Source organism: Rutilus rutilus, assembly GCF_951802725.1.
Source record: "Rutilus rutilus genome assembly, chromosome: 11".
Taxonomy (NCBI): domain Eukaryota; kingdom Metazoa; phylum Chordata; class Actinopteri; order Cypriniformes; family Leuciscidae; genus Rutilus; species Rutilus rutilus.
Window position 1 is genome coordinate 3,996,567 of NC_140216.1, and position 27,460 is coordinate 4,024,026.

General features: G+C 38.1%; 2 protein-coding genes across 2 annotated transcripts; both read left to right on the top strand.

Annotated features, from left to right (window-relative positions):
• Positions 1 to 524: 524 nt before the first annotated feature.
• On the top strand, positions 525 to 11,291 carry vps45 (vacuolar protein sorting 45 homolog). The gene is made up of 15 exons (XM_084424668.1): positions 525 to 786; positions 1,226 to 1,360; positions 1,446 to 1,506; positions 1,624 to 1,703; positions 1,821 to 1,889; positions 4,045 to 4,182; positions 4,341 to 4,451; positions 4,774 to 4,908; positions 5,258 to 5,371; positions 5,505 to 5,672; positions 5,917 to 6,075; positions 6,199 to 6,306; positions 6,884 to 7,005; positions 9,155 to 9,286; positions 10,135 to 11,291. Exons 1-15 carry the CDS (start codon positions 694 to 696, stop codon positions 10,214 to 10,216), a joined length of 1,707 nt encoding a protein of 568 aa, XP_084280794.1. The 5' UTR covers positions 525 to 693; the 3' UTR covers positions 10,217 to 11,291.
• A 1,956-nt stretch (positions 11,292 to 13,247) lies between these two features.
• On the top strand, positions 13,248 to 27,008 carry plekho1a (pleckstrin homology domain containing, family O member 1a). Its single transcript, XM_084424030.1, has 6 exons — positions 13,248 to 13,549; positions 14,959 to 15,105; positions 21,416 to 21,556; positions 22,250 to 22,354; positions 23,589 to 23,690; positions 24,764 to 27,008. Exons 1-6 carry the CDS (start codon positions 13,523 to 13,525, stop codon positions 25,868 to 25,870), a joined length of 1,629 nt encoding a protein of 542 aa, XP_084280156.1. The 5' UTR covers positions 13,248 to 13,522; the 3' UTR covers positions 25,871 to 27,008.
• The last annotated feature ends 452 nt before the right edge of the window (positions 27,009 to 27,460 follow it).

The window sequence follows — 27,460 nt, forward strand, 5'->3', positions numbered from 1 at the left end:
TGCTATAAATCACATAAACGAATAAATAATGCATTAGCAGCTGGTAAAATACAGCGATATAGAGAGGTCGTCTGGTTGAGATGTCCGATTCGTGACCGAATCGTTCCTTTGAGTCGATTCTTTCAAATGAATTCTTTCACGAATCCGACACTGGCTCACTGAATCAACATTTTAAAGCTGATAATATTTTTTTTTAGTATTTATTTTGGTGATTAATAAAAGTTTACTGAGATAATTCTTTACGTAATCATGCTATAAAACACCTTAAAGACGTTGGCACAGAAGTTAGCAAAAAAACACACACACACAGAGTTCAGTGAAATTACGTTCAGGAACGAGCCCTTACCAATATGGCGTTTTATTTACTCCGTTTTACGTAGCAGCCTTGAATTATGGGATATTGTTCATGCTTTACGAACTGTTACCAGATCAGTTGACCTAGTAAATGGAACCCGCAAGACTGGCAGATCGATTGAACTACAACAGATCCCAAATCAGAGGCGGACCGAATACTCGTGTACACCGGAAGTAGTAGGAAGTCCAGTGAGTTGTCTGTCTCCCATTGTCAACAGTATTTTGTATGCGGGGGTTTACTGATGAAAAGAGCCGTTTATCATTAGTTAAACAACTTTGAAACGATTCGATAATTTGAACCATTTTCACTGACAATTAGAACACGTATAAAACGAAAAAATGAACGTGACTCTGGCTGTCAAGCAGTACATTTCCAAAATGATAGAGAGCAGCGGACCCGGGATGAAGGTGCTGCTGATGGACAAGGAGACGGTGAGTGACTTTAAACAGCTTTAACAGTTCAAGCTAAAAGCGCAGATGTGCATAAGCCACTGATAATCTAGTACTGTGTGCAGTGTAAGTTAGTTTTGCTGTCTTGTTACCTGTCATGTGTCTTAAAGGGATAGTTCATCCAAATATGAAAGTTTTGTCATCATTTACTCACCCTCAAGTTGTTCCAAACCGTTATGAGTTTCTTTCTTCTGTTGAACACAAAAGAAGATGTAAAGAATGTTGGAAACTAGACAGAAACTCATACAGGTTTGGGTTTAATTTTTAGGTGAGCAATCCCTTTAACCAAATGTAACTCTAATTTCTTTTTAAAGTAGAGAGCTGTGTTACAAAAGTAGTCAGCAGTCTACATAGACAGTGACTAACAGTGGTCAAAACATTGCTTGCTTGTTGTCTTTACTCTTCCTCCGTTTCTTTACAGACCAGTATTGTGAGTGTGGTCTACACTCAGTCTGAGATCCTGCAGAAGGAGGTCTACCTTTTTGAGCGCATTGACTCACAAAACCGAGACAACATGAAGCACCTTAAAGCTATCTGCTTTCTCCGGCCAACCAAGGTTTTTTTATCATGGTCTCTTGTACAATATATCGATTTAGACTGCATTTCCAGGTTATTTCATACTTGAATGTCTCTGCTTTCAGGAGAACGTAGAGCACCTGATTCAAGAGCTTCGTCGGCCCAAGTATAGTGTCTATTTCATCTGTGAGTACCAGAAATATATCAAGAGTGTTGCATCAATTTACCTCTTATGTATAAGTTTGCAGAATAAGTGTGGTCAGAAGATGGACTTTCACTGACTTTAGGACTTATTCTGTGCAGATTTCAGTAACGTGATCAGTAAGAGTGAGATAAAGGTTTTGGCTGAGGCAGATGAACAGGAAGTTGTTGCAGAAGTGCAGGTGGGCCTTCCTCTTTTTAATTAAGTCTTCATTATTGATTCATAAATATGCTTTCCATATAGTGCCTGCAAAATGTTAGCAAACTTTCTAAATTTCTAAAAAATGTTGTTACTCTAGGAGTTCTATGGAGATTTCATTGCTGTGAACCCTCATCTTTTCTCCCTCAACCTTCAAGGAGTATCCAGGGTAAGATTAAAAAAAAAAAAAAAAACTTACTAAGTAAGTTGAAAATGTAAAAAAAAATGGTTTATTTAATTTAAAGGGATACTTCACCGATTAGCATTAAGCTTTGTATCAGTAGAAACCCAGTAGTATTTTTGAATGCTTCCCTCCCTCATGTCCCCCTGAGACGAGAGATTTCTGTATTGTGTGTCTGGAAAAAATCCTCAGATGATGCAAAAATCGTCATTTTGTGTCATTGGAGGCTTTTTTGTCCAGAGGCGAGAGACTACAGCCAGTAGGAGGAGCTCGTTCCGCATGTCTTCAACCCGTCCATAGGGGGATCTCACGATAAAACCAAGCGGCAACATTCTAATCTGAAAAATGAAACCTACCCGGAAGTGCGAAAAACTGCAATACATCGAAAATCCGCTAGAGGGAGGTCCCAAAAGGGAGCAAATGTCCATAGACCACCATGTTAAAATGTCCGTTTTCACAGCATAAATTCATGTTTTTACAGGTTGGTCCCATGGACTTTTATTGTATTTTTCGATAGGTTCCGAGTGCCTGACAACTGTGAGGGGGGTGAATTTTTTTCTAACTCATTAGTTTAGATCGTATTTAGATATAAAATGTATGACAAATAAGGGCGTGGTTAACTTTGATTGACAGCTTGATTGACAGCTGATAACGAGCATAGGCTGATCCAAGGAGAATGACAACATAAGAAGCGCCATTTTTGAACACAGTTGAAATATAATACTACTGTTTTTGAATCATGAAATGTAGTTTTAAGAGTTTTTCAGGCGAGAATGTAGTTGTTTAAAGCTCAAATCTGTGGTTTATTTATAAAGATTTATGAAAATTTTATCCAGGTTGTGAGATCCAGCGATGACCGGGTGCTCGGCGCTCATGTACCCCGCCTGGAACAGCCTTTCCTCGGCTAGTCGTTCTGACATTTGCCGCTGACTCTGGCGTCTCTGTAGTGGTTAAACATGAGATATAATTCGTCTTGTGTATATCTAACGGGCGATTTTTGGTCTCGTGAATCTATAATTTGTTCCCTGGCCAATCGTTTTGGCTGAGGGGAAGTTTCATAACTTTATAAGCTATTTAACTTTACCGTTGTATGGGTAGACTAGAGCGCTGACTTTGTATGTTTGACTGAATTGTTTGCTTTATTTGTATAGCTTCTTGTACCTTTTACTTATACTTTTATAATAGCTAATATTGATAAAACTGAAGTTTAACAAAAAGAGACTGGGTTGAGTTTTGTCATTTTAAATTTTAATACAACGAAGATGATCTGTAATGTTGTTTACTGCAACTGTTGTTTACTGTTGTTTAGTACAAATGCACATATTGCCTGGACCATATTAAAATGTTTAATATTTTTATATTATATTTAAAACGAAAAGAGGCAGGTTTGTGTTTTATATTTCGTTTTGTTATAAATAGGCAAATATGCAGTGAATATAATCAATACGCGTTGCCTGAACCACATTTGTGTGGCTATAATGTTTAAGATTTCTTTAAATGAAAACGAAAAAAGAGTTAGTATGGTGTTTTATAACATATTTCGTTGCCTAAAATATACAGAGATAACCGGAGTAGCAGAGCGAGCTGAGTGACGCGCGCTGCGTCCTTTACCCATATATGGATTGGCCAGAAGGTGGGCGGGGTTAGGATTTCCCAAGATTTTCCAAGATGGCGCCGCCCATACCCCCCATAAACGGCTTCAAAACCGTTCTTCAGAAAGTCTATGGTTGACGTCACAGACGCTTTGTCCATATTTTTTACAGTCTATGGATAAAACGCTGTCTTTTCAGTTTCGAGTCGACTAGTAGCCTAGTTGTATCATTTCTTCCGATACTGCCCTCTGTAACCGGTAGGCGTGGCTTGGGAGTGGCCTCGTAGGGCGGCGAAGCAAGTGCATTCTGGGAGTTGTTGTCTTTCATCCACATGAACCCAAAAATTCAAAAATTTCTCAGTCTAGAAGGCACCAACTTCTAAAATAATTTCACACTTCAACTACATAAATGACCCAATTTAAATACACATTCATCTTTCCAGTGGTGAAATATCCCTTTAAGTTAATCATTATCTCACAACTATCGCCGGCTCTCTTGTGAGCACGAATCCTTCTGTTTTAGGCTCTGAATATTTCTGTGCGTGTGTGTAGGGTCGCAGTTGGGAGCCCAGTGTACTGCCTCGTGTCACTCAGGGTTTGACATCAGTGCTGCTGGCCCTGAAGAAATGCCCCATGATCCGCTACCAGCTCTCTTCTGACATGTCCAAAAGGCTGGCAGAGAGCGTCAAAGTAAGACTTCATTTTGTAATTGTATCATAGATCTGTAGTATGCATTATCTTTGACCTTTTGGTGAACAGGTCATTCTTTTATACTGATTGATTTACTCTATAGATTTTCTTCATGGAGGAAAATGTATTGACTAATGATCTGTTTGTGTTTCCCACAGCAAATCATTACTAAGGAGTATGAACTGTTTGACTTCAGGAAAACAGAAGTACCTCCTCTTCTCCTGATTTTAGACAGAAGTGATGATGCCATTACTCCCCTTCTCAACCAGGCAAGAAACAATGTCTCTTAATAATCTCATATTACAGAACAAGATCTGTATGCAAAATCCCAGTCCTGACCACCAGAGGGAGATAGAGCCCATGGTTTTATTCTGGATTACGTTAGAAAACTGCTAAAACCGTGTTAGACATTAAATATGATGCTTTTTATTATTTTTCTCTACTGTGAGATTTACAGGAGCCAGTGTGTCCTGCTTGCATTTACAAAAAAAAAAAAAAAAAATGTTATTGCAACAAAATTAATATTACATAATGATTTAGTGTGCTGATATTGCAGCAAATTCTACATGTGCATGCATTTGCTTCCTCTAGTGGACGTATCAGGCCATGGTTCATGAGCTGCTGGGCCTCAATAACAACCGCATAGACCTGTCCAGAGTGCCTGGAATCAGTAAGGACCTACGGGAGGTGGTCTTGTCTGCAGAAAATGATGAGTTTTATGCAAATGTGAGTAAAGTTGTTGAAAATATTGTGCAAAAGTACATAAACAGATTCCATTAAAAAAATGTAATACATCATGAAATTATTTACCAAGTACATTTTTGTTTCAAAGAAACTGATGTAGTGCAGACAACAAAGTCTTGTAACACTTTTTTTTGTTGAATAATGTAAAACAAAGAAACATTATGACATACAATATGTCTAGGTGACTAGTTAAATAAGCACATTTGTGACTTGTCCATATGTAACTCCTTAGAAACTGTAATAAAAGCAAAAGGAAGAGCCTTTTTTTTAGTGATGTGAGACTTTTGGACCCCTTACTATATGTTGTTTTCTCTCTCTTTCTCTTAATAAGAACTTGTACCTGAATTTTGGTGAGATTGGAACAAACATCAAGAACCTGATGGAGGATTTTCAGAAGAAAAAGCCCAAGGACCAACAGAAATTAGAGTCAATATCTGACATGAAGGTGAGCGGACCCAATAATACTGTTCACTGTAGCACATCATCTTATATGAGGAGTGAACCGTGAAGACCCCTGATCCAGAACTTTTATTATTGTGTTACAGTATTATGACCATGTTCTGCCCCCCCCTTTGTAGGCATTTGTGGACAACTACCCCCAGTTTAAGAAAATGTCGGGCACGGTCTCAAAGCACGTGACCGTGGTTGGGGAGCTGTCCCGGCTGGTCAGTGAAAGACAGCTGATGGAGGTGTCAGAGGTGGAGCAGGAGTTGGCCTGCCAGAGTGACCACTCCAATGCACAACAGGTCAGAGTTTGACACGCAGTCTAATCACAAAGTGCTGATTATTATTTGGCAATATCACTATTTTTACTGTTTTTTTTTAAATCAAATGAGTGCAGTTTTGGTAAGCATAAGAGAATCTTACCGACCCCAAACTTTTGAACCAAGTGAATGTCAATACACAACGTTTTTTGTGATCGCCTACAGTATGTTAAGTGCTGTAAATCTTGCACCGTTGCTAAAGATGACCTTGTTCCTCTTCCTGCAGAGCCTGAGGCGGCTCCTGCAGAACCCTCGTCTTTCTGAGATCGACGCTGTGCGGCTGGTGATGCTGTACGCGCTTCGCTACGAGAAACACAGCAGCAGTATTCTGCCCAGCCTGATGGAAGAGCTCAATCGCAAAGGGGTGTCAGAGAGACACCGCAAGGTGAGGGACTGTGTCCTGTCGCACGGTGTATTGCTACTGATGGATGATCCAGGTTAATTTGATAAAGTCCTACTATTACTAGTACGATTTATTAAAAAGGAAAGCAACTTTCCTGTACTGCAGATGGTGCAGGCCATGGTGGAATATGGCGGGAAACGAGTCAGAGGAAGTGACCTCATTGCTCCTACAGATGCTGTGGCCATTACCAAGCAGTTTTTCAAAGGACTTAAGGTAGATCATGTTTATGGCCCTCTGACTGCATTATTCCTTACATTTTCAAAGCACAAAGTCACTTCAAAGGGCGTTATTCTCTGTTTCTGAACTCCCTGAAACGCCTCCACTGGCATTTCAGAATGATCAAACAAGTATTAGAGATGCTGTGCAATAAAACTGATCTAGTTATCCAATCACAGCCTCTGTTGAGGCAAAAGTCATGTGAGGTTTTTGTTGCACATCGAGGGATTTATTCGGCAAATATGTTTCGTATCACAGTTTATGCGCATGTCTTCTTATCAGATAAAAAATGTCTCAATTGAGTGCATTAAAAAAAAAATCTATGCACATTTTGGTGTTTCCATCCAGTGATTTATTTTTTTTACATGCAAAATCCCAAAATGCGCATAAAAATAGGTGTATGGAAAAAATATGTACAAATATTTTTTAAGACATTCATTCAAGCATGAAAACCTATTCTAGTAGACCCCAAAAACAAGATCAAGACTTTATAAAAGGGCATAATAGGTCCCCTTTAACATGTCATATTGCCAAAGCCACATTCTGTTTAAAACTTGTTTGTGTGTTTGGATAGGGAGTTGAAAATGTGTACACACAGCATCAGCCGCTTCTACATGACACGCTGGATCAGCTGATCAAGGGTCGTTTGAAGGACAGCCAGTTCCCCTACCTCGGGCCAAGTTCTCTGAGAGACAGGTGATACAGATACATAAATAGACTGTCATTCACACTCATGCATTAATAATATACAAGCACACTTATAGACATTTAATGTGAGCTTTTTCTTGTTGCTTTGAAAGTGTGTAATTTCTGTGTCACTACGGAATGCTGTTTTCACACATCTTACTAGTTAAATACATTTTAAATGCCCTGTTTCATGTACAATTCATACTTTTTGTGCTTGGATTGAAACATGGACTAGAGCTGTACGATCACTGATAAATTGAGAATCACAATTTTTTTTAGACAACTAAACAAAATAACATGTAATTTACTAGAGCAGGGGTCGGCAACCTTTTTGTCATAAAGTGCCATTTTTAAGTTTCCGAGTTCATCACTGTGCCACAACACACACATAGCCTATATATATATATATATATATATATATATATATATATATATATATATATATATATATATATATATATATATATATATATATATACACACACACACACACACACTCATATAAATACACAAACATTTTACATTTTCATAAGAAATAGTACAGAAATTTTAATATTTCTCTTGAAATTTGTTTTAGATTTAAATAGACAATTTAATAGTATTTATAACTCCTAACCAAAGATGCACCGATTTTCTATTTTTACAATTTTCTAGGCCGATTCCGATTTTTCATTGAGTTTGACCTGCCCATACCCGATTCCGATTTCATTTTTTCTAACCACTTTACAGCACACACAAATATTTATTTTCTATATATATATATATATATTTTTTTTTATTATAAAATACCATATCCTTTTACCCAAACTAAATAATAAGAACAAGTTTAAATGGGTAAATTTTATATAATATTTTTGAGTTTTCATTTTCTTTTCTGACATAACCTAATCCAGTTCTTGTTAAAACACACTATGCACATTCTGTGCATTTTGGGCACTTTTGTTTGAAATCATATTTATTTTGTCCATCAAAAGTGTGAATTCACTTTAATTGAGCATGAGCAACGCAGACAAAATAGACTCGGCGGCAAAACCCCCGCTTCACTGCTGCTCACGCGACGCTCCTGTTGGGCACTCACGCGCTGCTCCTGCTCCCGGTGTGAATGCACTCATTGATTAACATGCACGCCGAAAAAAAATATGCGTGAAACGGCCGTAATTCACGAGGTTTCCTATATGTGCGTTCCGTGTGCACGTGTGATGCTGATATTGCGCGATGTTAATCATGGGGAGCCCGAGTGCATTTGACCGGCATAAAATCGGCATATGTCAGACTGACCGGCCGGTCGCCGGTTATGGCCGCTCACGTGAAAATCGGCCAATTCCGGTCACCAGCGGATCAATCGGTGCATCTCTACTCCTAACTTAATAAAATAAGCTTTTTTTTTACTATGAGGAATTATTACATCAAAATGTAGATCTGTGTGCACTGTGCAGGTAGACTACTTTATCTGAATGAAATACATACACTTCTCTCGCATTTGCTTGCGTGCCAGCGATTAACCCTCCGCGTGCCAGTGTTGGCACGCGTGCCTTAGGTTGCCTACCCCTGTACTAGAGGTTCTGACAAAATGTTGATTGCTGCAGTCTATTTAGATTTATGAATGTTTTTTAGAAAATTTAGTTCAATGACTCACTCATAAAGACTTCACTTGTTTCATTACTGGATGAAACAGCTTTTTTTGAACAATCTCTTGAATGAATGATTCAAAGACGAGTAAATTTATAACAGTCGCTAATCGATTCAATCTTCATTTGAAGTGCCAAGTTACTATCAAAAGTTGATTCACTCTATTTTGATCTCTTTCGTAGACATCAGCGTTTATATCTGAACTATAAATGTTTATCTCTGTGCCTCTGTGATCATTTGAATTACCGGTACTGTAACACAGAAATAATGACAATGTGTGGTTGAAAAGAGTGTTTGTGAAGCTGTTTCATGACAATTGCTCTCTCTGGATCAGCGGCAGCACCAACGCAGATTTGAATGTCCGCTGTGATCATACATGTATGTCAACGGTTTACTAGACATAGCGAATGGTTGTCATTAAGGAATAAGATCATGTGGGTGTTTGAATCAAGAGCAGAATTAATTGTGCAGCTCTAACATGGACTGCAGTTAGATAAATGTGCTCTTTCACACTGTCTCCACCCTTTAGACCTCAAGACATTATCGTCTTCATAATTGGCGGGGCCACTTACGAGGAGGCGTTAACCGTTTACAACCTGAACCGCACAATGCCAGGGGTGCGCATCATACTCGGCGGCACGGCCATTCACAACACTAAGAGGTCAGTGTTTTTAAATGCCCTCAACGCTGTTGTCTCTTTTCTCCATCTCACTTCTATCCACAAGCCCTAATGCCTTATTCAAGTAGGATCCAGGTTACACAGTGACATCAGCGCTAGAATGGCATTCAGGGGGTCAACAAGATTTAAAAAAAAGACTTTTATTCTGTAAGGATGCATTAAATTGATTATAAGTGACAGTAAAGACATTTATAATGTTACAAAAGATTACTATTTCAAATAAAGGTTATTCTTTTTAACTTTCTATTCATCAAAGAATCCTAAAAAAAAAAAATGTACACAAGAAATGTTTCTTGAGCAGCAAATCAGCATATTAGAATGATTTCTGAAGGATCATGTGACCCTGAAGACTGGAGTGATGATGCTGAAAATTCAGGAATAAATTACATTTTAAAATATACTACAATAGAGAACTATTTTTAGTAGTACAATTGTATTTCAAATTGTAATAATAAGTTACAATATTATTGTTTTTACTTAATTTGTTTCTGTATTTACGTGTGTTGTCTGCCATGTAAACTCTAAATGAATCTGAATGTTGTTTAGTTTAGCTAAACTTCATAAAATCCACCTAATTTAACCAGATCTGTGGCGCTTGTACACTATAGCCATTACAGTAGATGCTCGTTTACCTACTAGACTCTATAAACTTCCGGAAACAAAATACGTCATTTAAATATATTTGCATGATCATTTTGCTTTCTGTTTGTTTGTAATTTCTCATTGTTTGACATATTTTGTTACCCACTGTGGATTGTTTAAACAGTCAAATCCAGTGCTGACTGTACTCATGCATTATAACGCAAATATGTTCCCCTTCTCTGTCCCAGCTTCCTGGAGGAAGTGACGCTCGCAGTGGGTTCGGGTGGAGACCGGACACAAGGACGAGGCCGTCAGCAGAGCCGACGCTGAGCTGTTATCATCACTCATATTAATGTGTGCTGTCTGTCCGCCGAACCCTGAGCTGAGCACATTCGCCCTCTTTTTCTCTCTCCTAACATTCCTTTCAAATGTTTCAGTTTTAGGGAGGAAAATGGTCACACTGCACAATAAGGTTCAATTCTTTAACATTAATGAACAACAATTTGCACAGCTTAAACAAGACAATAATGAATATACTATTGTTCATTTTTAATTCATGCGTGTTCATAAGAACAAGCAACAACTTGAATTGTTAAAAATGTGTTAGTATATGTGCAGAAATATGTTGTAAACATTAGCCTAGATTAATAAATACTGTAAAATTCTTGTTCATTGTTAGACTGTGCGCTAACTAATGTGAATGAATTGAAATGTTTTGTAAAGTGTTATCATATATATATATATATATATAAGTGTTGATAATGGTATGTGAAACACTGTAAATGTGCATAACTTTTATGATTACGTGTAAATAATGCCCCAAAAGTCTTCACAATGACAGCATTTTTATTTATTGGATTGGTGATGCTACATTTGATCATTTTGGGATAGATGACTACTGTATGTTCAGTAAAAAAAAGTATATAAGTATATAACTTTTAAATATACTATAAACAGGCTGCTCTGTGTATATAACTTGGGTCACAATAATGTGATATTTTGCATCAAAAGTGCCCAAGAAAGCTGGAAAAATCATTCAAACAATTGGGTTTAAAAAAAAAATATCCAGACATTAATAAATGTTTTTAAAAAATATAAAAGAAAATGGATATTTATTTGCAGCGTGTCGTCAGCTCATGAAAAAGAGCTCATCAGTTCAGCCTGTTACTATGATATTAATGTCCAAGGCTTTTATCAATTAATATGACAGTTCTTGGTGGACAAAGAGTTTAAATCGGGCTAACTTTCGCATCGACGTATTTGCATCTCAGTGTGTCAGTACATGCATGTCTTTTTTTTTTTTTTTTTTGACTAAGCTTTGCCTTTGTACATACTGTAGCTTGATAAACTGGACAACATGATAAGTAAGTGACGATATTTTATGATGCTCTTCAATAAATGAAAATTTCAGACCAACACATTTTTTTTCATGTTTTTATTACCACTAAAGCCTCAGTCAACAGGCTGTATAACACATCCCAAATGATTTACTGATTAAATTGAATCAAGTAGACGGAGTTTAGCCCTGACCTTTTAGGTCATCACTTTAACCTCCAGAGCTTAAACCCCCATAGACAAGTTCAGGTTGCTCCACTATAACTCCCCTTCCTCCCTCACTAATCACATCCATTAATCCCCACTATCATCCAGACGACGGCAGGGTGAACCACTTAATGACTTTACAGCACAGAAAAAAAAAAAAAAACATTAATGGTTGCTTATGATGAGTCAGTAAAGGACCTGGTAGATTTGCTAGCCAGATTATGTCACACTTGATGTGTTGTCCCACATACAGCTGAACAAAAATCAGGTCCATGATGTGTCCGTTTGTTATTTCCAGAAATCTGTCCCAATTAACCCAAGGGAAACATTTCTTGCTTCGTTCTAGAATAATGTGGTCAATTTATGTGGACGGAAAAGAAGCTTAGAGCGGTGTAATTATAGTGATGTAGTTTGTCCTTCTGAATGTGTGTGTGTGTGTGTGTGTGTGTGTGTGGTTTTCTCAGAGCTTGTAGGAGGGAAAATCCTTGGAAATCCCCCTATATACTTGAGTTACATAATAAACATTTTCTATTTCTAAATTTAAGTTCATGCATTTTGTTTTATTGTGGTTATAATAATTGTATGTGCGATATTCAGATCCATGCTCTCATTCGTGTCTTTTTAAACTTTTGCCACATTTCTTTTTAGATTTAGTGAAACAAAGCTATAGTCGAACGGCTAGTCACACTTTTATTCCAGCGATATCTATCAAGGTAGGTTTATTTTTATATGTCAAGTTCTGTATAGACTAAAGATAACGAACATTTACACTCTTATTACCCAGGGGGAAAACAGGCACGCACCAGTAGAATGTTTTCACACTGAATGGGGTAAGTTGTCACAGTGGAACCTGCCTTTATGATAAACATTGCAGCAAAATTTAAACAGTTAACAATCAATTATGAAGAAAAGTGCTTGAATCTCAGAAATGTGACGAGTTGCCCGACCTGCAATTTATGAAAAATATCCTTGCCTGAATATGTAGCGGTTTTATTCTGTTCTCTTGTTTCCCAACAGCTAAAAATGTGATGTTGTTGTTTTAGTTTGCAGGACAACATACACAAAAAATATTCTAAAATATGAATGAATCAAAATTTCTAAACTTTCCTGTGTGACAACTAGCCCCGGTTGGTCTCAGTTGATCAGTTCTGGGCAGTGTTGGGTAAGTTGCTCTAAAAAAGTAAAATGAATTACTAGCTACTAATTACATTTTAACAGTGTAAATAGTTTACTGTACTAATTACTCTCCAAAAAATATTGGATTACTTATTAATTACTTTCTAAATCCCATATCAACCTTGACCAGTTGAACAATACAAGGAGACACACGAAATTGCACTTTTGATTCTTTGAAATAAACAATATACAATTGCATAAATTATTCTTAAACTGACTAAAGGGAGAAGTTGCACATTCAAAATATACATTTTAACAATGTCGATGTAAAATCCAATACAGTATTTCATGCAATTAATCTAAATCAGAAGTAACTAAGTAAATTACAGAAAGTAAAGGTCGAGTTTGTTTGCAAAATGCTGGATTTGTTTGGTTAATTATGGCACAATATTAACTCCATAATAGTAATTAAATTACACCCAACACTGTGGTTCTGGATATATTACATTAAAAACATGACCATATATTCTTGAATTCATTAGGGTGCACACATAAACACACACCCCTGCACTATTGATTATCATTTAAAATAACTATATCCGTTGCTGTGCGCTGATTTGCAGTGTGTTCATGAGGGAAGCTCAATATGCAGCGTGACATCATCATCATCATCATCACCATCCCGCCGACAGCTGTGCTCGTTGTTCAATAGATGGAGCAGTCGAGCTCTATAAACGGGGAAATCCGTGTCGGTGAGAACTGAGAAGCACAGCAGCAGCTCGGGGACTCACCCAAGCCAATGGAGAGCCTCTGCCCGCGGTTTGCAAATCGTCAATGTAGAGACTGGCAGTCCATCAGTCCTGAGAGAAACAGCTCGTGCCACACACAACACCTGCGCGCGCCACATTCTCCTCAAAGGATACAGAACAACTCCTCAGTTTCTTCCAGAGAGCGGGACACATATATTTTGCGAACAGCATGAAGAAAAGCCATTTGGTCAAAAGGGTGAGAATTTCATGCAGATGTGTAAAGGCTAGTAGTTATGAATGCTCATAATTTAATAGTTTTTATTAACAGCGCAAGTGTTTGTATTCTGCTTTTTCTTTATTATGTGTAGGCTAAATTAATTTAGCAGTGACTCCTTTGTTATGAAGCGCCGAATGCGAGAGCGTAGATCTTCGTTACGCGTATTCTTCATTATGCTGTTGTCTCTCGTATTTTGTTTTACATATTTTATTCTATTTAACAGACATTTTAATTGACCACACCCTTAATTGACCAACTGACAGTAAAACATTTTTTTGGGATATAATTTGAAGGTGCATTAGTAGCCTGTAATTAACGTTAAGTAGTAGCCTAGTTATTTTGTTAGGTTACTGTTATTTTGGTAACACTTTACAATAAGGTTTCATTATTAACATTACTTAACTACTTTAGTTAACATGAACTAAAAAGCTTCTACAGCATTTATTAATCTTAGTTAATGATAATGTCAACATTTACTAATACATTGTTCAAATCAAATGTTGTATTTAACATTAGTTAATGCACTGTGTATTAACATGAACAAACAATAATCAACCTGGATTTTTTTTTATCAACTAACATTAACAAAGATTAATAAATACTGTAACAAATGTATTGCTTTGTGTTAATTAATGCATTAACTAGTAAGTAATCTAGCCTATCTTTTACAAATTACTTTTAGGCTACTATCCTTCTTATTCCGGTAGTGGCTATCTTATTTTATTAGAGATTATGGATACAATTATGGACTCAATAGTTACTAGTAGCCTATTCCATCTTTACTTGTACTTATTTATTAGATATCTACCTGTTTATATGACACTAGTGTGCATTCCAGTTGTACTAGTAACAGTTTTCAGTAGTTAACATTAGTTAACATGAAATAATGAAAAATACTTCTACAGTATTTATTGATTTTAGGTAAAGTGTCAGTCTCATCATTTACTATTACATTGTTTAAGCTCAAAAGTTAACATTAGTTAATGCACTGTGAACTAACATGAATATATGTATTAACTAACATGAACAAAGGTTAATAAATGCTGTAAAATATATTGCCCATGTTCAGCTCATTTTAGTAAATGCATTAACCAATGCATTAATTGAGACCTTATTGTAAAGTGTTACTAAAATGTTTATATGCACTAGTATCTAATAAATAGCTAACAAAACTTGTAACTCGTAAACTGTTTGAATACTTCAAATAGACACATAAATACCAATAAAAAAGTCACTATTGGACAACTTACTAATAGTTATATTATAAGTACTAACAGATATGGAATAAACGTAATGATGGCTTAGCATGTGACAGAGATCTGTTTGAACTTGGATACTATTATGTAAGACGGGCGACACACTAACCGGGTCACTGTTGACACACTCAGGGTCTTCAGGATGCCAACCAGCCGTCACCCCAACCAGACAAAGTAGGCTGGATCCGCAGGTTCAGCGGCAAAGGAATATTCAGGGAAATATGGCGAAACCGCTTTGTGATGCTTAAAGGAGATCATCTGTACATCTTTGAAAAAGAGGTGAGTCATAAAGACAATTATAATACAGTTTTCATGATGATTTCATGCTCAAGTCAGGGCATGTCAACTTCCCAAAGGTATATCATGTCAACTACTCGTGTATGTAACCCATTCAGATTTTGACATTAACTACAGAGATTATATGATAGGAGTAATGCCAAAAAAAAAACTCCTGCCCTTGATATTAAGGACATTCTCTTGCAACATCAAACTAATCCTTTTGACAAGCTATAATTTTCTAAAGGGTATTATATAAACACTGAAAATTGAAACCCAATTGTGTCCCCAAACGACAAGCAGCAGCGAACCTGGTTAGTGGCTACAATCAATATTTCCCTGTGTCATGGATTTTGTGTCAGGAGCACTACCAAAGATCCCTGAAGTTGCTTTCAAATATTCAGTTGAATTCAATTTCCGGTTCGATGTAGGAGCAACCAATCTTCACAATTGAATCATTTGCTCACTTGAAGCTTGTGTGGAGGCACGGTTGTCATTTTCATGGAAGTGTAGCAGCTTGTTTCTGTCATTGCCTGTAGGCTTTCATCACTTTCACAGAGCCGTCAGATAGCAGCACATCATGGAAAACTGTACGGAGTTGCCCTGGTTTTTCTCATTAAAGCAACGTACATGGTTTTAAGAGTTGAGAAAGCAGTCGCATTCACACATCTGCTGTCTTTTGGATGAGCGACATTGTTATTTACATTAAAAGATTCAAAGCCCAGCTGCACATCTCCTGCTCCCTGGAGATGTTCAGGACTCTGAATCCAGTGTCACGCCATCATGAAAAGAAACCCATGTGAACAAACCACACATACCGCATCTAAATGAAGTATCACAGCAATTTGCATCCATGTGTTTTGATCTGTCAGTGACACAAATAAGAACCAGATAAGCTTTTCAAGTTCACCATGAACAATGGGACTCCTCTTAAGATAGTCTTTACTGTAGGGTGACAGTTTTTTAAAGATTTAAATCAATATCAGATTTAATTGAAAGTCTTTTCCGTTATGTCTGTTTGCTAGTTTGTAGTTGGTAAGTAATCCAATACTGACTATATGCCTATCTTTTTTTTTTTATTAAGTTTTTGCTTCAAAAAGACATTGATTTACATGTAGAGACCAAGTACATACACAAAATGCAGGTGGTGTTGCAGTGAAGTAGAATGAGTGTGGATGTTTCCTATTCATGTGGGGAATTATTCAAACATGAACTTTACAAGGACAGATCACCAAAACTGAGCCTGCTGACACCAATGCAGTTGGCACCTTGAGTTAAGTGTTATGATTTTGTAAAAAAAAAAAAATAGAAACTTCCATTTTAAAAGTATTAAAGGAACATAAAAAACATAAAAATTCAAATAATATATTTTTATGTATATTAATATATTACTAATTTATTTGATAAATTATTACTTTTATTTTAAAGAGGAGCATTTTCAACTCTCTTTAGAGTGTGATGTTGCTGTTTGAACATGAAAACGGTCTGCAAAGTTACAAAGCACAGGGTCACTCCAAAGGAGTTATGGTGCGTTCAAGTCCTCCAGGGAAATTCGTATTTAAGTCGTGTTTACAATGTCAGGTGCATTCAAGTCACTTTGGTCGGAGCTTAAAGACATCGGGGCTTAAAGAAAATCCCAAGCTCATATTTACGATTTTGTGGTGGTGTTCATGTGCGTTCAACTCATAAATATGATATTTTCGACATGACTTGAATGTACCATTATTCTCTATATCAGTGTCAGTGTTTCTGAACTCCCTGAAACGCCTCCATTGTAGTCTTGAGTTTTCTTCCGGGGACGAACACCACAATATTCCTCATTTAAATAATTCCCTGCCCAAGGCATACACAGAATAAAGGGGCGGGGTCTGGTTGAGTTAGTTAGTAGTGTGTTGAAACTGGCGGTTATAGTAAGGGGCGGGGCATTTTCTAAACATTCTCAAAGCTGTTGACCAATCACAACACACTGATCCAGCTGACCAATCAGAGGACATTGTGCTTTTCAGAAGGCGGGGCTTCATAGAGACAGGAACTAAACAGAGCGTTACTGACAGACTGGGAAGAGAGGAGCTGCAACAATGGAGAATATGGGGAAAATAATGTGTTTTGAACATTGAAGCATGAAAACCTATTCTAGTAGAGCCCATAAACAAAATCAAGAGGGCATAAAAGGTCCTTGTTAATATACAGTCTATGCTCATTGTAATTGAATCTTCAATCTTTCATTCTCCACTGTCAGCACTGCTTGAATTCCCAAAATATTTTAGTTCGGCATACACGACATCATATTTTCAGAAGATTCCCCAGGTGTTCAGAGAAATGAATGTTGTCAAATAAAGCCGCAAGTCAGATTAGCATTCTGTATGCTCATCTTCTAGCCCTGTGCATCGTCCCACCAGTCAGGCAAGCAAGGTTATTTTTATAGTATCAGAATACAATGTCAGCAGGTTGCATCAGTCTTGAGTGTGTGCTACAGGTCTGTCCTCTGGTGATCGCTGCAATGCCTTCAGGCTCTGTGTATTGTTTGTCTTAGGACTGATAGCGTTATGCACCGCTGCACTTGACTTTGCTTCAGTGCTCAAGGTAGCCCTATTCTTGCCAGAATGATGTCACTTGACATAACTACTCAATTGATCTCACTCATGTAGCATAGTGAGACACTTCACGCAACTCTACTCGTAAAGGCTATGATCCTTTCTGATTCCCATGTGAATTATTTGAAGTTTATACATGTAGACAGTTGAGCATCTATAACTGGGTTCAAAGTGCTTCTTTTCAAGCTCCTTCTATACATCTGGTGTAAATAATTGATGCTCTACTCTAGGATTCACTGTATCCAGGCTGATCATTCTTGGTTGAGAGTTTATTCATCATGTGTGCAAATGGATCATATCAAACATGTACTGAGGATTTACTCATAAACAGTGTGGATTCACAGATTCACAGTGTCTGATAATCATCCGTCAGTCCAATCATCTGTGTGAATTATGATTTTTAACTTTGCATAACATCGATTTGGCAGGACAAAGGGCTGTGAGGTTTACTTTAGTTTATTTCAATTATGTCTATTTTAGGAAAATTGGTTGACCTCTAAATAATGCAGTCAACCAGATTACAGAACACACTGAACACGTGATTCAAGGGGATTCTGCAAATCTTTTTAATTCCAGCTTGTTCGTAGAGGTAAAACTAGGCATGTAATAGCAGCAGTATTCACTTCATGTTCACAGTCCTTACATCTTGAGACTGATTTTAAGGTTGTATGGCTCCAAGCAAAGTGAAGCAGCCAGAGCCAGCTTTATAAACTTAACTACCAATTCACAATGCCTTGAAAACCAGCTCTGGTCTGAAATGTAATATTCATAGGAGTACTCTTTACGAAGGCTGCGTTTTATCCCTTACATCTTGTTGGAGTTACCTTCGTGAGAGTGAAGATGGTGGGTTAGTGGGTTATTTTGGGAGGTGGTTAATCCAGAGATCAGGATGGCCCCCTGCCGGGAACGTGCTGTGCCAACCGTGGGAGTGAAATATTGATGTGGTGAAGAGAGGCCGGGCTTTTTTCCTCCAGGGGTCTTTTGCCCCATATTAGCATCACTAGTACGCTCTTTCTCAGAGTGTGCGCTCACTCACATTTAAATGTGTGACCCCAGGAGGCCATCTGGAGGCATACGGTTACACAGATTACCTTTAGCCATATGTGGCATAGAGGGGGGTTTACCTAAATGCTGCTCTTTATCGTAAAACTGGCTGTTTTGTGAACTCTCTTAGATAAACGTGACCTATCTCAAAGCGGAATAGAGTCATAGATGTTGGTTTGCTTGTGCTTGCTGTTTGGTCTGTGATCACAGATCACTTTGATCTTTGTACTTTAATCTCAAGCTGACTGACATCAGATTCCTTTGTTGCGTATTTCCGTTGCTATGGTGAATGCATGCAGAACTCTGACCCAAAATGTCTACATTTCTCTTTTTTGGTATGTGAGACATTACATGCATGCTAATATCTCCAGCGTTGAGTTTTTGTGTTCGTCTCAGCAGAAACCCTTGTGACCCTCATTGTGGCTCTCTGGGATTTAATGTCCCACTGTGGGGTTTTTCCCCCCTCAGGTTCAGTGAAATTTACCTCTTTTCCACCACAGTCAGTCAGTCATAATGATGATTGACCTGTCTTAAAATGAGGCGTTTACTTTTCACAGATGGGTCACGGCTGAATGATTAGGGGAGGGGCTGTACTAACTGAAAACCGTTTGGAACACCTGTCTTGATTTCTGATGGAAAAGAACACAGTTTGTTTCCTTTTATGCTATTTGGTATTAATTGAGAATATGTTCTGAACCAGGCTTGGCTATATTTGTGAAGTTTGCACTGTTCATTGTGAAATGTGAAGCATTACCAAAAAAAGAATCATAATTCACATTGTGAGATATAGGGCCCTATCTTTCACCCAGCGCAATTGACTTTGTACACCGACACATGTATCATTCCTATTTTGCACCCGCGCACAGCGGACTTTTCCCTCCACAGACGCACGTCGGTAAATCAGGGAATGAACTTGCGCTCCCGGGGGCGGTTCAGCGAAAAGAGGAGGCGTGTTCCGGCGCAAACGTTCCCTGGTGCTATTTTGCAGTTTCAGAAAACTATTCCGCCACTGACCAGGAAAAACCTAGTCTAAAGTCAGTGGCATGTTGCGCATGTTATTCATATGCTATTTTGAGGGCGCATGCTTGGCCATAATGTAGCGTGTGCACAACGCGCATACACTTTGATTCTCTCATCTACACAGAAGCAGCAGTTTTCATTTTTGCAAACCATAGGCTACATTATTACAAGGAAAAATATTAACACACGAGGGAAATCATTGTTGTGTCCATGAAGATGTGAAAAAATAGGCATAAATCTAGCTTACACATTTACCCAAATTATCATACGCCTGTTTAACCGAAGCTATATTTGGGTGTGTTTCTCCATCCCCAATGTCACTTCTCTGTGTTTTACGGCCCTGACGAAAGCATCGTTCTCCTCGGCTGTGAAGCACTCCTGGCGTGCGTCTGGCAAATACGCCGTTATAATAGCAATCCGCCATGGAACAAGCGCGCCTGCTCTTAAAGGGAATGTGAGATGACGCTCTGATTGGTTTATTTCACGTTACGCCCAAACCACACCTATGAATAATGAAGCTACTTCAGACCAACCCACAGATTTAGATTTGCATCGGGCGTGTTAGATTTTGGTGTATTTGGCCGAGCAGTCGTTTGGGTGGCTCGCCAATGTATTAGATTTCTCCAATACATAAAATAAGTAAGCTTGACCAGAGTTCTTGTGGGGAAAGGAATTTATTGAAGGTTTGTAGTGTAGCAGTCCTTCAGCAGCGATGTTAGCATGTCGCCCTTCAACAATCTTAACCCAATGTTCTGTCGGTGTGACTGACCTTTATACATGAAGACAAAAGGGCTACAAACACAGGGAAACTGTTAGGACCTCCCACAGGAGATCGATCTATACTGACACTGTTTTCAGTTGATTAAATCTAAGTCACAAGGTAGATGAATCTGATGACAGACACTGTTTTCAGTTGATTAAATCTAAGTCACAATGTAGATGAATCTGATGACTGAAAATACAAAATCTTTCAGGCGCAAGAGTCATTTATCCCGCCGGTATAATAGCAACAGCGCCCAAGACCCGCCCACAAAGTTACTTGCGTTTCGCGTTTGATACTTGCGTTTCAGATCGTTAAAATAGGGCCCATAGTCACATTTGCAATGGCTATTTTGAGGTACGGTATAACACTGTGAGATATCCACTAGCTAGCACTCAGAACTTGTAAGTATAAAGTCACATTATAAAATGTCAAACCACAATTATATGACATAAATGAGCAGTTATAAGCAGTAGTTGTCAGATATAGGCCTAGTTGCATATATATAGTTACAAATAAATTAGCAATATGAGGAATAAAAGACACAAGTACCATTTTTTACTTTGAGGTGTAAACTGGCTTCCATAGAGTATAAGTTACTCTTAATACGTTGTGTTGTTCATATATCCTTAAATAGATGTTTTTGTAACTATTTGTAAATTAAATGTTGGTGATTTTGTTTAGCGTTCTGTCAGATTCCATGAACTGATGTCGCAGCAGTGTTCTGTTGAACATTAATTATTGCTGTCCTTCGAGCTAAAATCAATGTGTCCCATCATGAATCACTGTTGTCGGCACAGTTGGCCTGGGAAAGCGCAGCTGATATGTTCAATTAATGGTAGCAATTGTTACTAGCTTCAGGCCTGTGTGCTGATGCTGCTGCTCTTGTGTTCAGATGAAGAATAATGGGAAGACTCATGAAGTGTTTGACCTGGCACAGTATGAGCGCTCGGAGGAACTGCGAAAAGCCAAGAGCCACAGCAAGAAGAACCACAGTAAATTTACCCTGCTACGCCGCCAACACCCTGGAAACAAGGTAATAACTAAACATTATGAAATTATGGATAAAAAAAAAGGGTTCAATTCATATTGTGCCTGTTTGACTACAAGGTGGATGATTTTAATCAGTTTTTTTAGGGTTGTGTTCACACTTGGCAGGTTTGGTTCGATTAAAACAAACTCTGGTGCGATTGCTCTGTGAGTGCGGCTCATTTGAGTAAGTGTGAACGCTGGTGCACCAAACAAGCGGACCGAGAACCACATTTTCAGGATCTCAGTCTGCTTCCAAACAAACTCTGGTGCTGTTCAACTGAAATATGAATGCCACACAGACCAAGGGAGTCAAGAGTCAAAAGACATTTATTTGTCATTTGCACAATTAACTCTGGGGAATAGAGGGCATTGAAATGCTTGTGACGAGGCTCAGACATACAGTGACATTAACAGGACCATACATAAATAATCAAATTGGTAACCAGACCAAAGACATCTAAATAAACCAAAAACATGATGTAATTTCACAAGATGCAACCCTAAAAAGGACAGAATGCTCAAACATACCTGGTTGAATGAAGCTTTGCAAACGTTTAGATTTGGCAATACGAAATTGATTCCTTGATAAAAAGATGGAAGGACCCTTAAAATGCATGTTTGAAAATTCAAAATACCATAATTGTTCATTTTAATAATTGTAATTGTTGATATTTTAATAAGTGCTTTATTCCATTAGAGCCCCAATCTTGTATTTCTGGCTGTGAGTCCAGAGGAGAAGGAATCTTGGATCAATGTTTTAAATACAGCTATTACCAGAGCTAAGAATCGTGTGCTGGATGAGGTGAGCACAGACATTTCATATACTCTTTATTTATTCCTTGTTTTTTAATGCTCATCTTTTAGCTTTCCACTCCAACACTCTTTCATTGCATTAGTCAGTCTCTTTCTGTATATATTTCTCTTTCATTTTCTAGTGCTAACCCTCTTCTATTTCACTTTTAGATCTTTCTATCTTCTTGTCATTATTTGTTTTTGCACTTTTAGGATACTGGAAATTCTTTGTGCAATTATTTCACAAAAGCACTCTGTAACTTTTTTGGTTGACATACCTATGGAAAACATTTCGGCTAAGAACTGTTAAGCCAGTCAACATCATGTTTTATTACTATGGCCATAATAATTTAAAAGGGGGTTTAAAGAGGACCTATTATGTGTGTTTAAATGTGCACCTTTGAACCATTTGCTGTTTGAGCATGAAAAAGCTCTGCAAAGTTACCAAGCACAAAGTCACTCCAAAGGGAGTTATTCTCTATATCAGTTTCACTGTTTCTGAACTCCCTGAAACGCCTCCATTGTAGTCTTGAGTTTTCTTCCGGGAACAAACACAATATTCCTCATTTAAATAATTCCCGCCCAAGGCATATGCTAAATAAAGGGACGAGGCCTGGTTGAGTGTGTTGAAACTGGCGGTTATGGTAAGGGGTGGGATATTTCCTAAACAAACTGTTGACCAATCACAACACAATTATCCAGCCGACCAATCAGAGCTCATTGTGCTTTTCAGACAGGAACTAAACAGAGTGTTACTGACAGACTGGGAAGAGAGGAGCTGCAACAATGGAGAATATGGGAAAAATAACGTGTTTTTTCTGAACATTAAAGCTGGAAAAGCTATTCTAGTGGAGTGGATTTTGTAAAAGTACATAATAGGTCCTCTTTAAGATTTAAAAAAGTGAACATTAAAACCCTTTTTAATACAATTGCATATGGGTTGCAAAAGATTTCACACAGTCTTGTTTCACTTTCCACTGCATTTCATATACCAGAAACCCACTTGTGTGAATTTCACATCATCTATATTAGGCACCTTCTATTTATAAATCTGCAAATTCATTTTCACACTATGGATTAAACTCCTGGATTAAACTGAGATGAATGCAAGACTAATTAACGCTTCATGTCATATAGGCCTTTTGTGTTGTGTAAATTAGAACCCATATAAGGTTGCTGAAAATGACTGTGTTAATATGGTAAAAATGAGCTCAGCTCCAGTTTTGATTCATTTCCCTTCGCAGGTGACGATTGAGGAGGAGAGTCTTCTGGCTCATCCTACACGCGATCGGGCCAAGATCCCACTTGGGCGGCGTTTGCCTACGCGGGGTCATCTCATGGCTGTGGTGGGTGGCATTCTTGCTTTGACTTTGATTCCAAAGACTGTTGTTGTTTGTCTGCTCATACGGACTTCATGGCACTCGGTGGTTGTTTGGTGCAATAATGATGAAACTTATATGCAGCTATTTATAACATGACTGCATAACAGAGAGGTAGTGCAGTCCAGAAAACTTTGCGGTTTAAAAGAAGCACTTCAATTAAAAAGTAAAACGTTTTACACATAAATAGTAGATTAAGATAGGGGTAAGATGTCCCCCTGGAGTAAAATGTCCACCCCACCTTTTATTTTTCCCTTTCTAAATCTCGTTTCAACATTTATGCTTTTAGTAATTTCACTTTTTATTTGAGTTTCAACAATTGTGAGAATTATTTATTCTTAACAGTTTTTAGATTATCATTGGACAGCGATCTTTGAATTTATTTCATTTTTGAGTTAGGATTAGTAGATTTATCTGTTATTTGGGGTCAGTAAAATTCTTTTAAGAGATTTTTTCCCCCAGCAAGAATGCATTAAACTGATCAAAACTTACAGTAAAAACTTTAAGATTGTTACAAAGAATTATATTTCATATAAACGCTGTTTCTTTCTATTCATCAAAGAATCCTAAAAAAACATTATCACAGTTTCCACAAAAAGTTTAAGCAGCACAACTGTTTTTAACATTGATAATAATAAGAAATGCTTCTTGAGCAGCAAATCAGCAAATTAGAATGATTTACTGGAATAAATTACATTAAAAGGTATTAAAATAGAAAAACATTCACAGTATTTTTGATCAAATGCAGCCTTTATGAGCATAAGAGATTTCTTTCAGTCATTAAAAGTCATACCGATCCAAAACTTTACAAAGGTAGTGTATATTTAGTTAAATTTGGTTCAATATTTTCAAACCTTTTTAAATAAATAATTACGATCACATGACCACCTGAATACTGCTCACTTAACATTGGTGCATTTCTTTGAGGGGATTGGTAACCAAAACTAATTCATGATGCTGCATTCATGCTGCTAGGTGTCAAGATACTGGCATATCCACCAGATAAACATAAAGTGGTATTTAATGTTGTCTTGTTGTAGGCCTCTGCCTCCTCTGATGGAATGCTGATGCTGGACTTGGTGAATGAAGAAGATGCTGGTATGCTTGATGACGATCAGGATGAGTGGTCGAAGGACCATCGGGTCAGCCTGGATAAACTGGCTCCTGGCCGTCGACGCGCTGGTACCGATGCGTCCAGGCCGCCGTCCTCCTCTACAGAGGCCAAGGTGAAAACCAGCAGCTTGCCACGCAAGACAGAGTTCTCCTTGAACAATGAAAACCAGTCTCACACACCTCAGAGTGAGACGTTATCTCAGGGCCGTAACCGATGTGCTTCCATGGATGACGCTCTGTCTCGAGGAGAGCGAAAACCAAATAGGAAGAATGGATCCCAGGCGACGCAGGCCCAGAGTCCCACGGGACACCTGCAGGATCTGATCAACCAGCGGCTGGAGAGGACTCAAGAGCTGCTCGCTGAGATTCAGGAACAAGAACCCCATCGGGACAGAATGGGATCTTACCCCTACCTGAGAGGCATTGACTCCCCTCGTCTCCGGCATCTCAAGGGCTCTGACTCGCCACACTCCAAGGGCTCAAGCTCACATAGTTCACCTCACAGCAAAGGCACAAACTCCCCCTCAGTGAGGGTGAAAGATTCGCCCGGTTCCAAAGGGAAAGAATCGCCACATGTGAAATCAAAAGACTCGCCCCGTTTCAAGTCCAAATCCCCTCATTCCAAAAACGCACTTCGCTCGAAGAGCTGCGATTTACCTGATTCAAAAGAATCAAGTTCACCCCAAATGAAATGCATCGATCTGACCCACATCAAAGGTTCAGACTCGCCTCTGTCCACTGGATCAAATTCCCCCCATATGAAGTCAACAGACCCTGCTCTTTTCCGAATCTCTTACTCGCCCCATTTCAAAAGCATTAGGGGTACTGATTCTCCTCTCAATGAGGCTTTGGACTGGGATAGCAGGAGGGCGGCAGCTGAACGACTCTTACAAGAGGCCATTTCTTCCTGGCGAGAAGCTAGAGAGGTTTTGGCTGAGGTAAAGGAGCTGCAAGCCAGACAGCAGCGGGCAGAGCACAGTAAAACTAGAACACCTACAACACCATCACAGAACCGCAGAAAGAAAAGCCCCTGACCAAATCTTTAGTCAGTCAAAATGCTTTATGTGAGCCTTTACAATGAATGCAAGGAAGGAGAACAATAGGTGGAACTTTCAGTGTTCTGTTTTATCTCACGGTCTATTGTTTATATATTAACTGTTGTTCCTCTAACACCTCAACCCTTTGTCTTTGCACTTTGAGCTTCTGTATTTTTACTTGTGACTCCACTTTCAAGGCTGTAGTACTTCTGTTGGCATTGATAATGTGTATTACTCATGATTAAAGTGGTTTACGATTCACTCACTTTTTGCAAAAACAGCTCAGGTAAAAAAAAAAAAACTGTTTTGAGGTGAACATGATGGGAATGTTGAGCTTTTTGTGGAAAAGAGTTCAGGTAAAAGTTAGCAGTAGTCTTTCCTACTCCCCAATGTCAAGTGGGTCAATCCTAATTTGCATTTCAAAAGATATTTGTAGAATACCCTACACTGGTCATTTTTTTTCTGAAAAGAGCCAGCTCATAAAGGCCCGTTAACACCAAGGACGATAACTACAAAGATAATGATAAAGATAATTCTACACCACAGCTGTAACGATAAAGGCACAGAGAAAGAATCACGATTATCCAGCTGATGAACGATGAAAGCATCGACAGCCAATCAGAATCCATCCTGCCGTAACGAGCTCGAGCATTTAAAGTGACAGACAAGCACACGCTTTGAATAAACAAACAACTATATCGTCCGTCCGCTGGTGTCGACGTTTATATAGTTATCTTTGTAGATATATTTACAGCTATCATTCTTGGTGTGAATGGCTCATTTGTTTGTGAATCAGTTCAGTCGCGCTACATATTCACTATCGTGTGCAGTCCGTGAGGAGAAATGTTTCCCGCCACTTTTTAACGGTCTTCTACTTTACAAGTCACAAACTCAGGTAAAATACTATAGCCTATATTTTTTAATTTTAGTCTTGCAAATCATTGAACTGCATTTTTTTTTGTAATGAACACAAGGAATTGGAGTGATACAAAACATCAGTACTGAACACAGCTTGTCCAGTCAAATTAACATTAGTGTTAACCGGAACTAAATATTTCCTATATGTTTTGATTTAACAATGATAATATGACAGAATTAGATTATTAATTATACAGAATCAGTCAAAAGGCAGCACAAAAAAAAAAAAAAAAAACTATTTCTCTCACACAAATGTATAATCCACATGCCTCAGAAACAGACTCTGTTCAGAAAACCTAGCAGTTACTGCTCTTACACTTGAATTGCATCATTCTGAGATTAATTTTTCATAAAGCAGGTTGACCCCCTCATTTTAGAGGCCTGGTGTTGTTTTGAATAATTACTGTACTGGATTTAATGAAAGACTACCTATGAATGGGATACATTGTGATTTGAAGAAGCTAGGCTAACTTACTTATTAAAATCGTTTGGCATTCTGGAAGATTAGCAATTATGTGGTCATAATTACAGGCCTGATCATCCATTACTGATATGAGCTCAAATCAGGTGGGTGGGTGAAGTCAACAAATGCCCCTGTACATTGCCCCATTGCATACAGTTTATTATTAAAGCAGAAATTGCTCTACATGATTATAGTTTTTTATTAGG

Bases quoted from the DNA above. Each gene is read 5' to 3' on its own strand.
- vps45 (XM_084424668.1), top strand. From the start codon at position 694: ATGAACGTGACTCTGGCTGTCAAGCAGTACATTTCCAAAATGATAGAG. The intron at 5,673-5,916 runs GTCAGAGTTTGA...CTCTTCCTGCAG, and splicing joins ACCACTCCAATGCACAACAG to AGCCTGAGGCGGCTCCTGCA. The intron at 6,307-6,883 runs GTAGATCATGTT...GTGTTTGGATAG, and splicing joins AGTTTTTCAAAGGACTTAAG to GGAGTTGAAAATGTGTACAC.
- plekho1a (XM_084424030.1), top strand. From the start codon at position 13,523: ATGAAGAAAAGCCATTTGGTCAAAAGG. The intron at 13,550-14,958 runs GTGAGAATTTCA...TGACACACTCAG, and splicing joins AAAGCCATTTGGTCAAAAGG to GGTCTTCAGGATGCCAACCA. The intron at 21,557-22,249 runs GTAATAACTAAA...TTATTCCATTAG, and splicing joins GCCAACACCCTGGAAACAAG to AGCCCCAATCTTGTATTTCT.